General features: G+C 40.8%; 1 protein-coding gene across 3 annotated transcripts; it reads right to left on the bottom strand.

Annotated features, from left to right (window-relative positions):
- Positions 1 to 5,957: 5,957 nt before the first annotated feature.
- On the bottom strand, positions 5,958 to 10,435 carry LOC146578929 (low affinity immunoglobulin gamma Fc region receptor II-like). Of its 3 annotated transcripts, XM_085269450.1 has the most exons (6): positions 10,228 to 10,435; positions 9,799 to 9,834; positions 8,126 to 8,386; positions 7,801 to 8,046; positions 7,529 to 7,726; positions 5,958 to 7,441 (listed from the first exon to the last, which is right to left on the bottom strand). In XM_085269450.1, exons 1-6 carry the CDS (start codon positions 10,256 to 10,258, stop codon positions 7,392 to 7,394), a joined length of 822 nt encoding a protein of 273 aa, XP_085125576.1. In that variant the 5' UTR covers positions 10,259 to 10,435; the 3' UTR covers positions 5,958 to 7,391. The 3 variants fall into 3 exon arrangements, with proteins under 3 accessions (XP_085125576.1, XP_085125577.1, XP_085125574.1); XM_085269451.1 differs by lacking the exons at positions 9,799 to 9,834; positions 10,228 to 10,435 and adding an exon at positions 9,348 to 9,721; XM_085269448.1 differs by lacking the exons at positions 9,799 to 9,834; positions 10,228 to 10,435 and adding an exon at positions 9,427 to 9,721.
- Between the last annotated feature and the right edge of the window lie 2,198 nt (positions 10,436 to 12,633).

The following is a 12,633-nucleotide window of genomic DNA, read 5'->3' as shown; positions in this document are numbered from 1 at the left end:
CCTCGCTGCACTGTACAGCATACACCACATTGTTAAGTTTGTGTTTTGGCGTTTTGTCTTTCGGGTGAACCAGTTTTTGTCTGAGCGTGTTGCTGGGTCTGAAATACACTGGGATGTCATGCTTGGAGAAAACTCTCCTGAGTTTTTCTGATACACCGGCTACATAGGGGATGACAATGTTGTTGCGTCTGTCCTTCTTATCCTCCCTCGCTGGTGTCTGGTCTTCTTTTCTGTGCCTCTTTGCTGACTTTAAGAACGCCCATTTAGGATAGCCGCACGTTTTGAGTGCTTCCTTTACATGTGTGTGTTCCTTCTTTTTTCCTTCAGGCTTAGAGGGAACATGTTCTGCCCGGTGGTGTAGGGTCCTGATTACTCCAAGTTTGTGTTCCAGAGGGTGATGGGAGTCGAACAGGAGGTACTGGTCCGTGTGTGTGGGCTTCCGGTAAACTTCGATAAAAGCCTCCAGCGGCCCCTCTTCGTTCTATCTGTGTTCAAGTCAATTTACAACTCTACTGTGGCATGATCACTAATAGCAATGGCACCAATCTCACAGTCTACGACTGAATCGACCAGAGACTTTGATATTAAGGCGAAATCTATCCTCGAATATGTTTTATGACAGTTGGAGTAAAACGTGTATTCCCTTGAACTGGGATTAACTAACCTCCAAATGTCCGTTAAGCAAAGATCCTCTGTCAGTAAATGAACAGCCTCTCTGTCCCTGGGTGTAGACGTACCCCTGGGATTACTCTTATCAATTATCCCATCCATCACCTGGTTGAAATCCCCAGCCAATATCACCTGCCCCACATGATCCCCTATTATCTTATTAATTTTGTGAAAAAAAAACTGGCTCTTCCTTATTAGGTGCATAAATATTGCACAAAACTGTTCGAACCCCATTAATTAAGGCCTCCAAGCATATAATGCGTCCTTCGTCATCATTATACTTCTTCAGCAACACGAAGCTCAATTTCTTATTAACAAGGATCAATACACCATTTCGTTTACTCGAATATGAACTATGAAAAACGGAGCCCACCCAGTCTCGTTTAAACTTTTTCGCCTCTTCTTCCCCCGCAATGTGGGATTCCTGAATAAACGCTATATCTGCATTTTTAGATTTTAAGTATGTTAGAACCTTCCTCCTCTTGATTGGGTCCCCACATCCGTTTATGTTCCACGATATTATTTTAGTATACCTGTTCATCGCTTTCTAACAGAAATGGGGTAAGGCACACCTTGTGCGCTTTACAACACAACACAAATATATGCATAGGCACTCAATATTACAAAACCCATCTGGTCTTATCAAACTAGCCGTCATTAAAAAAACAAAAACAAAAAAACAAACAAACCTGAACAAAACCAACACCCTTCTTTGCATAGCAACTCAGAACAACGTTGCTAAGCGCCCCCTCCCTCCCCTCCTACCCAAGCCTAACTAACTTTAGCTTGAAACCCCAAACTGCTTGTGGTCCGTGAGACACGCTAATCATCCGACAGCAGCACCACCGCCGCAGCCCCATTGTGCCCATTGTTTGTTTGTTACCTTATTTTAAATTCCACATACACTACTCCGATCTGTTACATCATGTCCCGCATTCCTCTAAGTCGACTCCTGCAGAAATTTCTCGGCCTCTTTTCCGTCTTTGAATGCTTTCTTTTGTCCGTTCCACGTGAAAACGAGCGTTGCAGGATACAGCAGCCTATGCTTCACTTGTAGCTCCCGAAGACGCCTCTTCACCGGGTTGAATGCCTTCCTCTTCTCCGCCAGCTCCTTTGTAATATCTTCAAAAAAGGAAAGCTTGGAGCCTTGCCAATCGACTCCACGCCTCTCTCTGGCCACCCGAAGCACTTTCTCCCTAGCAGATGAACGTAGAAAGCGGACATGTATCACCCTGGGAGGCTCGTTAGGTTCCGGCATTGGTACCGGGGAACAGTGGGCACGTTCAATTTCAAATTCACTTCCAGAAAGCTCAAATGCTTTGGCCAGTATCGCCATCACATATTTGTCCACGTTCCCGGGTGTCTCCACACCTTCTTTGAGTCCAATGATCCGTACATTATTCCTCCTGCTACGGTTTTCAAGGTCCTCCACTCGCGACCACAACGCGTCCATCCTCTTCTGGAATTTGTCCACTTTTGCCTCGGTAAGCATGCTGGCATCTTCCATGTCTGATATACGTTGTTCCGCCTCCCCTAACCTCACTTTTATATCTTCCACCGAATCTTTCAATTCTTTAGTGGCCTCTTTAATAGTGGTGACATCTTTTGCTACGACCTGAAGAGTAGCGTTCATCTTCTTAATTTCTTCAAAAATGTATTTTTTGCTCTCGCTCCCCATACCACCCTCAACTACTGGAGAGGCGGCCTCAGATGCAGATGCACTTTCGGGTGGTTCCGGAGCGAGGCTAATGCTAGCTTGCTTCTTCCTCGTGGTAGCTCCCTTAAAAAAGTTTGCTCTGTTGTTACCTGCCATTTTCCAAAGACGGTAATCCTTGAAAAGCTTCAAAGTCCACAAAGGGTGTCCAACTTCCGACTACAGCTGGAGTGTATGTTTCCAGATTCAGAACATTAATCAACAGGCTTTAGGAGCGCCTCTAGTGTGCGGCCATCTTCTTTGGCGGTCCCACGTGACTCTCAATTGTTTAAATTCTTAATCTTTAAGGACAATGTTGCTGGTATTAACTGAATTATACCAGTTAAATACATTTCATTTGATTAGAGTCCAGTAACTAAAACAGTTTGCAATTTACCTTTGTTGCCTGTGTTAAGACAGCATTTGGGGTAGAAAGTTTGTGTGTGCTACCAGGTTACTTGCAACAACATGAAAATGGCAAAGCAGTGTATGTACATTGCGAACATCTCATCATGGCTCCCGATTCATTTTTCCCACCAGAGTCATTCTGTCTCATGTACCTGGTTGCTCACACTCACCACAGCTGGATCGAGGGTATTTTTGGGTTAACAGCATATGAAGAATCTTTGCAACACTGGTCAAGAGTATCTGCAATGTATATGTTTTAAAAATCTTATATTGTGATAAAATGGCTACACATGATTTCTCAATGTTGTCAGTGTGTTGGTGGTGAGTTAAATAACACACGGATGAACACAGCAGCATATTTTTCACACCCTAAAATGTCTTAAAGTCACAAAATTTTACTTAAGTCAAACTCTTACCCACTTTATTCCCAGTGTGAGCGGAAATCAGCATTATGACTAATAAAATGAATTTCAGTTTATTCAATAAATATCAGAATCAGAATCAGAATCAGAATACTTTATTGATCCCTGGGGGAAATTATTTATCCATCCAATATCCATCTTTAAACACTGACCTGTGTTTCATTGTGGAGCTGCTCAGCTTCAGACAAACTGAGCAGTGACAGGAAGCTGCCAGGAGGTAGCAGCAAACAAAAACAACTGTACCAGAGTCAAAAACAGGTGTCACACAGCTGGCAATGTGATGGCTGCTAATAATTAAACAGAAGACACAAAACATAGAATTTCACTAAATTATAAAATGCTCTGGTGAAAGTCATGATGTTTGTGATGAGTATGAAATGGGGATCATATCTTTGCTGAAGATGAGGAAGAACCAGAACAGCAAAGCAATATGGATGAGCCTCTTCCTGAGGACCATACAGATCCACTAGTGGACAAAAATACATCTGATGAGTCTGAGGAGGTCAATCCCTGGACATAAGCCTTTCCTTTGGACTGAGAATGATCACATCCGTTGTGAAACAGATGTACCAGTTTGACTCTGACCTTCCTAAATGGGCCACACCTGACCTCACTCCCAGCTGACTGAGAGTCATCAACTGTAAATGATGTAATCTCTAGTAGTCACAGCTTAAACACTTCATAATCATGTTGCTGAAATAACATTACATGTCATTAAGTAAAAAGGATTGTTTCACCTGTAATCTTATGAGGCTGTTTGTGTTCTGGTTGTGTTGTCAGATAACTTATAAAGTCTTCTAAAGGAAACTGTCATGGTCCTGGGTCACTGATCCACTCCTTTGTGTTTGTGGACCTCTTGAATCTTGATTAATCATTAGTGTTATGTTTCTAGAGTGACTCATATTTCCTAGTTTAGTTTTCTTACATTTATTCGTTTTTCTGATTGTGTTAATCCCTCTTGCTTCCGGTTTAGTTCTCTTAGTGTTTTCGTTTCCCTCTATGTTGTCCGCAGTGTTTGTCAGTCTTGTTGTCATGTCCCGTTTATTATAGTTGTCGTCTCTTTAGCACACTCCTTACACACTCCCTCGCCCTCAGCGTCCCTCTCTCTCACTCTGTTAGTGGTGTCTCTGTGTTTCGTCTTCCATATCTGTTCCAGTGTGGCTCTCCATGTGTCTCATCTCATCTCCCCAGTCTGTCATGTGTTTCATGTCTGCTTGTTACCTGTCCTCTTGTCAAGTTCGCATGTCTTTGTCTTTGTCTGGGTCTCAGTGTGAGTGTCACTTATTGTTTTATCATGAAGCTACCTCGTCTCATGTGTGTTAATTTCAGTTTTGCTTCCCTTGTTCCGTTTGTCAAATTTATTCCATCTGTGTTTGCCCCTGTTGCCCATCCTCTCATGATCCTGTGTATTTCTGAGTCCCCAGTTTTAGTTTTGGTTCTCAGGAATAAAGCTGTTTAAGTTCATGTGTCGTCTCTGGGGTCCTGCATTTGGATCCATTTGGCACTGTGTGTGGTCTTGCAGACTGGGTCTGGGCCACAGGCTCTATCCAGAGGAGACCTGTTGCATTTTACATCATAAACCTGAAATTTGAGTTTATCAGTCCAGTCGGATTCCTTTTGGACCACATTTCCCTTTTCCTAAGTTATCAGTTCTCCTTCACACATTTCCTTGACTTCATGACCAGGAAAAGTGGCTATTCCAATGTACCAAATCACTAAGGACATAAAAACTCATCTCCACAGCAAAACAACAAGTAGTGAAGTGAGGAATAACAAACACAGGGACATGACAATGAAAAGAAATGACAGAGAAAAGCGAACAAAGGCAGCATGGGAAGGCAAAGCAGTCAAAAAATATTTGACTGCTTGATCTACATGTAAAATAAAGTAGCGATATAGATCAGACTCTCCACCATTTAGTCTTAGAACTGAAGAAGAAGCTTTTCGAAAAGTTCTTCAAGAAACTTAAGTAAGTCCAGTGGCTTCTTTGTAAGCTGCTTTGACTCTGTTACCCAACAGTATTTTAATGGGTTCTTATCTTACATCAAATCAGCTTCTGAACCAAAAAAACTGAAAGAAACTGAGATTGTTTTTTAATCATCCCTTTATTTGATTTTTTCCCCTATTCTAATGGAACAAACAATGAATGATATGGGAGATGGAGAGAAGCAGCTCAAATCAACAAAACAGACCAACTCCACTGTTTCAACAAAAACCAACCCCTCAAACATCTGCCATGGTCTCAGATTCAGCTGAATGCTGGTGTTGTTGGATACGACAGTATTCTGTCACGCAGTGATTCAGTCTTTACTGACAGGTGCCAATAAATCTGATCACCTTATCAGTTTGTCCACCTTAATAACCTTTAATTTCTATAACCATCAACAAAATCAGGTGCTGTCCTTCCTCCCTCAACTTTGACAGGTCTTGTTTCCAACATTATCTATGTGCAGCATATTTAATCAGCAAATCTGAGCTTTACAGACTCTGAAACCTAAAGCATTTCTTGAGTTTACTTAATTGGTCTCCTAAGAAACTATAATTAGAAATCCACCCACATACCATCAACAAGAAAACCAAGAGTAAAACTCTCCTTCTAATGATTCACCATGGCAAAGAACTGATGGTAACATACGTCAGTACCTTTAAAGAACCATTTGTAATAGCTGAAGAACCATCCACAAAATAAAAAGGTTCTTTGACGTATGATGGTTCTTTAAAGAACCATGAAGACATCTGAAGAACCATAATTTTTCTGAGTGCACATGAAAATGAGGAAGTGAAACTAGATCTCAAACACAGGAGACGACAAATAAGGAAATGAGAAACAATAGCTAAACAGGTTAGTTAGTGTCGCTGAGGTTAGTTCATAGACTGCTTTCAGAACTGCACATGATTATTTGCAGCTAACAGGTTGTTAATCCTATCCATCAAGTCTAACAGTCTGCAGTCTATGAACTAACCTCAGCGACACTGTCGCCAAATTGCTTGCTCATAGGAGGTTATCTGATTGTTGTGGTTTTCTCTCTTTTCTCTGTATTATTGTACAGAGAACATTCATTGTACTTACAATATAAAGCACCTAAAGGCAACCTTTGTTGTGATTTGGTGCTGCATTAATCAAACTGAATTGAAAACGTAATTGTTTTTATGCCAATAAAGAGCCAATAAAGAGCACTGAATATAAATCCTAAAAAAAAGAGAGGTTAAGTATTCATAATAATAATAATAACAATAATAGTAACAATAATACATTTTATTCAAAATGTGCCTTTCAAGACACCAAAGGACACTGCACAATAGGATAAAAGACATAATAGAACAATGACACAATGAAGAACAATAAAATAAAAGCACAAGATAAAATGAACAAACAGTGGATTCACAGTGAATATGCAGATTTGAACAGACGGGTTCTGAGCTGAGATATAAGAACCAATGTTTCTTATATCTGGGGGTAAAGAGTTCCACAGCCTGGGAGCAGAGCAGCTGAAAGCTCTGCTTCCCATGGAGGTGAGGCGGAAAAAAGGCAGGTCAGGTGCTTAACAGGTCAGAAAGATAAGGAGGAGCAAGGTTATGAAAGGCCTTGAAGATGAGCAGAAGAAGTTTGTACACCATCCGGAGTTTCACTGGGAGCCAGTGAAATTCCTGGAGAATGGGGGTGATGTGCTGGTAGAAGGGATTTTGAACCAGTTGAAGCTTCTGGAGGGATTTTTGGAGGAGACCAGGTAAGAGAGAATTACTATAGTAAATGAAGGAGGAAGGAAGAGAACGAGACTATGGATTAGAATGGACGTAGACTGGGTGGAAAGAGAAGGACGTAATCTGTTAATGTGGTGTAGATGGAAATAGGCAGAAAGGGTGAGATTACTGATGTGAGATTTATAGGAAAGTGAACTGTCTAGGATGACACCAAGGCTCTTAACCTGAGGAGAAGGGAAAACTGTGGAGTTATCAATGGTGAGTGAGAAATGATTCGCCTTCGCCTTGGTGATTCACATATTGATCCTAAGAATGTATTTAAGAAATTTTACGAGTGAAAAGCAACAAAAACAACTGCTATTAATGTTTTTAAAAGGATTTATGGAAAAAGCCTGACGTTAAGACCTAACAGGGGAAGATCAGGAAGCAGACATATCTTTGTACAAAGAGTCTATGTTGACTTTTCTAAGCTGCATCTCACACTTGATGCTCAGTGGTCAGTCAAACAAGTCGTCAGGCAACTTCTGTCCAGTGCAGGTAGGTGGTGCTGTTACCAAAGAAACAAGGAGCGCCTGTTGAATAAGTTAACCCCAGATCGAGCTTTAAAAATATTCGAGGGGAATCAAAGTGTTACCTTTGGCTCTGCGTCGACATAAAGACACCATGAGGACAGTGGCAATGAAGTATGGACAGAACACCAGCAGGTGGAAAGGCAGTCTGAACTCAAGCTGGAGGGAGGGGGCATCAGGGTGTGAAGCTGATCCAGGGGTGAGGGATGTAAAAGTGGGTGGTGGGGGTGTAGATGTAGGCAGGACTGTGGTTATTGGATTACCTGCAGAGAGAATCCCACCTGTTCAGTGAATATGTGGATGAAATCAGAGGTGAAATCAGAGTGAAGCTCCTCACCTGTGACAGTGATCCAGCTGGATGGAGACTCTCCATGACCGCTGATGTCACACTTGTAGAGGCCTTCATCAGACCTGGAAACATGCTGGATGGTCATGTGACCTGTAGTCTCACTCCCAATGAAGACGCCATCTTTATAGAAAGCAGCTGGGAGGTTGGAGGGAGTGGTCTTTGTTTTACAGAGCAGAGTGACGTCATCTCCCTCCATCACAGGGAGGACAGGACTCTGCAGGATCACTGATCCACCTCAACACAGAGACAAACTACAGCATTTCATCCATTTACACACAGCTTCATCAACACTAACTCCACACACTCAGCTTACCAGTGACTGTCAGGTTAACCATGTTACTGATGGGACCCTCTCTGGACTCACACCAGTAAGCTCCACTGTCCCATGGGAGCGTCATGCTGATCTTACAGGAAGAATTGGACCATCTTCCCCACCCATCTCCACAGTGACTCTGTCCTTCAAGTGTGCTTCTCCTCAGAGTCCATCCAGCAGAGTTTTCGGCCCCCTCACAGCTCAGAGACACAGACTTTTCTTTGAAGAACTGAGAGCTGTTTGGGTTCACAGTCAGACGAACTGAATGAAACAGGGAAAAAATACTTGGATATGAGAAACTGTCAACCTGAGCACTGATCACAAAGGTCAAGCAAGTTTCCACCGTAAATATTGAATTTTTAACAGTATGTAAGTGATCCAGTTTTGGCAATCACACTGATCCAGGTACAGACTTTTAAGGTTTATCAAATCTGGATTAGCAGGACTCTATTTGGGATTACTGGCAGTGCCGAAATTCATTCAAAATAAACAATGTTTAATTACCTGTGTTAGGTTTAAAACTAAGAGGTATTTCATTAGCAAGGCAATATTTTTTTTTACACACAGCCATGTTTACCTTGCATACACAGTGACACAGAATCGCCTGTAGGACCACAAAAGCCACAAGTCGGAGAGAAAAAGTTGCCTGCTGCTGTTAGCTAGAAGAGCTAATAAATAACAAATGCTTCCAATTCGAAGCACCAACCTTTCCAGGCTTTTGTCTTCATGCCTTTACTCCACTGGCTGTAAACATTAAGACCATATGAACAGATTCTTATCTCAACTCTAATCTACTTGTGACTTAATTCATAACACATTTTTAAATGAATGTCTTGACTTTACCAAACAGTTAACAGTTTGTCTTTATAATTCTAATGAATAAAAACTTATTTATATAAAGAAAATATTGCATACAGTTAATCATAAAAACCTAAATGTGTACTACAAAATAAATGTACTACTTCTGCTATATTTATTTAATGGTACTGACAAGTGGAGGTGAAATTTTTAATTGTTCTAAAAGCACATATAAGATGTCTCTGCTCCAGTTTTAGTGATTGAAATTTTAGAATTTTCTTTGGATGTCACTTAGCACTAACTAGCTAGCATTAGCCAATAGCTTAGCATTGACCTCTCACCCAAGTACGGTCACTTCTAAGTACGATGTTCCCGATTGAAGCTAAAACTAAAGCTTTAAACAGTTCACTAATCATTAACATACTGTTGTTCCATTTGACTTCAGCCATCTTTTATATACAGTTTATAGTCCCAGACTGCACAGATGAACAAGCTCTGGTCACCTGCTGATGAATTTTCTACTCTCATGCTCCGATCACTGTCTGTTTGTCTCTGTAACAGCGTCACTTCCTCCTTTTTTGCTTTCATTATCAGTGAGGCCACCAATGGGAGCTCTTGTTAAAACCATCTCCTCCCTTTGTAGCTGTTTGTTTTCTTTCCTTTTATTTTATTTTTTTCTCTTGGTACAACACGAGTTTGACCTTTTTCATGTTTTATACCATCATGTTGCCCTGTGAAGCATCGGGGTGAAGCAGATTGTATGAAATGAGAGTTTAAGCATGCAATCAATGAGTAATAATAATGAAAACTTTTCCTTAAACCAACACCTGAATGCTTAAATTAAGTTTTTACTAACAAAGACGAAGCTCACTGACCTTGGTTTGTCGTGTAGATCAGCAGTGAGGTCAGGACTGAAGACAAATGACACTTGGGTTAGTTTTTAATTTGAGAGGTTTAACGAAGTGATCAGAGGGCAAAGTGAAAAAAAAACACTGAAGAAAAGCCAGCAAAGGAAGGAGAAAAAGTGCTGAAAACAAGGAATTGATTCAAACGTAAAGAGAATTTAAATACAATTTCAACGTTTGTATTTGTTACGGCCCTAGCAGGATGTAACAGTATTAAAATGTATTAAAATGAAAATCATGCAAACTTCCTGTAGGAGTATCATTACGACCTTTCTGAGTAAGTCTCACAAATTAATCGTAACAAAGCCAAACATCCCTAAAAGCATTCTTCGGAGACATGTTTTTGTTCCCTTTTGCAAGTAACTTTAACTAAACTTTGTAGAAACAGAGGGAACTTACAGAGCAGCCACAGCACAGAAACTTCCCCCATCTTCACACTTGGTAAGTTAAAAGTTTATAAGTGATCAGTTTCTATGCACACCCTCCTCTTCCTCCTCCTCTGTGACTGTGGTTTCCTCTTCACTCATCAGTACGAGGCTTTTCTATTAAATCAAAGCTCTAATATCTAATATGAAGTAAATATGAATGTGATTTTATTAACCATGAGCTCTTTGATTCCCTTTCATGGGGAGAATCAGAGAGCTTTAATGGACAATGATTGATGAAGTGATGACCTGTTATGTTAGAACATTAGGTTTTGTTTTCCTGATAGTGAGAGCAGTTCACATGAAAGGAAGTGAGATGGAGGTGGTGTTGTGCTTCTCTCTCTTTTAACCACAATCGGGTGGTTTGTAAAGGTTTTATTGGCGACTGTCAAGCCTTTGAGTCGCCGAGCAGCTGAATAGGGGAATAATGTTGACGCGCCCACTGTTTAAAACGTAAGTCAAAGTACCAGGTTAAAACTCCTTTATTTGTTATCAAATCCTTAAAATCCGTAGAAAAAACAATCAAAAACATTCTAAACTTGAACAGTCAGCAAAAGTCGACTTCCCCCATCACCCACTCATTCACAAAAATTCCCTCGGGACGTGAACAGGTCATATAGCAATCACTATTACAGACACCACGTGACCCAAAGCTATGCCTATCCACAACAGGTGTCATTAGACAAACTTCCTTATGCCCTTATGCAGTATAGGTTTTTGATACAGGCGACATGGGCAAAAAAAAAAAATTAAAAAATTGCTGTACTCATCCTGCCCCGATGTCATGCCAGCGCATATTGGGAATAGCATAGGCACCGATCGGTTTTCTGCCGCCCATTTGCTGGGAGTAAGGGCGCCCTCCGTTTGCGAAGTGCGCCTGCTGCTTGCTGCACAGGGAGGAGAGGGCGGGGCGGCGGGGGATTCTCTGACCGGCTGGAGCAGCATCTAATAACTGTGTGTCTTTGTCCTGTCTCCCTCCCCTCACCCCCAACCAGTCACACGAAATAGCTGCCACTGAGTGTGATTCTGTCAGGTATTTCTTCCTGTTAAAAGCTAGTTTTTCCTTCCCACTGTTGCCAAGTGCTTGCTCACAGGGGGTTGGGCTGGGTTGTATTATTGTTCGGTCTTTACTTTACAACATAAAGCACCTTGAGGCAACTGTTGTAGTGATTTGGCTCTGCATTAATAAAATTGAAATGAATAGAGATTATTTATAAATCAATAAGTTATTACTACAGGTGAATACTACTAGGCTGAGCTATGGCAGAATAATGAATGAGAAATCCATAGAAGTTGAATAATAGTATAATAAATCTGTTTTCTTTTTATGGCTAAAACAGACTTTTCTGCATCATTTCACATGGAAAGTGTTTTAGCCCTTCAAATTGAAAAAAGTATGAAAATATTTTTTTTTATTGTGAAATACTTGCAGAAAGTCTGAAATATGAAAAAATGTTAAACTGTGAAACATCAGGAATATAGTTTCATTCTTCACACCATAAAAATGAAGGTTTATTGACATCTAGTGGTTCAAAACAAGAACTGTAGTGAACATGTGTGAGCACTGTCAATCAATTTAATCGAAAAAGTATTTTCTTAAATTAGTAATTATTATTATTAGAAATCATTTTCTGTGACAGGAAGCAGGTAGGATAGGCTGAGACTCTGCACGTGTTTCATATATCACAGTAAAGCCTGTGAATTTGTAAAGTGAGGGTTCATTATGTTGATCTGAATCTCTCTGAACCAGGGGTAGGGAACTCCAGGCCTCGAGAGCCGGTGTCCTGCAGGTTTTAGATGTGTCCTTGATCCATCACAGCTGTTTTAAATTTATTATTATTATTATTAGTTTATTATTAGATTTAAATGGCTAAATTAGCTCCTCAACATGTCTTGAAGTTCTCCAGAGGCCTTGTTAAGTCTAATTGTTGAATGTTGCCATTGTGTTTCTTAAATTTGTACAGTCTTAGTTTAAGCAGTAGGATCAAAGCCATTCCTTTGATCCTGATCACCTCTCCAACCACTCTGTGCTGGGGGAGGTTTTATTGTAGATACATCCTATCTGAAAGATCTGTTTCTTTTGATGTAAACTTTCTGGGTTTATGACCCTTTGGTCAGCAGGAGGTCTGACACACACACACACACACACACACACACACACACACACACACACACACACTCTTACAGAAGTTCACACATATACATTTACATACAGTGCCTTGTCTTTGTAACCAAAGGGAGTTGCAAGGGGAGGTGTTTTGTAAACTATTGTTTGAAGTTTGTCAATAAAAGGCAGCGAGAGGAGGCCATCATGGGGTTCTTTGTCGTGCTGGACACAGACGAGGCCTCCCTTGCGCAAGTAATGGATCGATCGACTGTC

Source organism: Mchenga conophoros, linkage group LG3, assembly GCF_057382185.1.
Source record: "Mchenga conophoros isolate Kocher_MC1m ecotype Shallow Benthic linkage group LG3, M_conophoros_male_GT1.1, whole genome shotgun sequence".
NCBI classification, from domain to species: domain Eukaryota; kingdom Metazoa; phylum Chordata; class Actinopteri; order Cichliformes; family Cichlidae; genus Mchenga; species Mchenga conophoros.
Note: the sequence above shows the minus strand (reverse complement) of the source record. Positions and strands in the feature narration are given on the sequence as shown.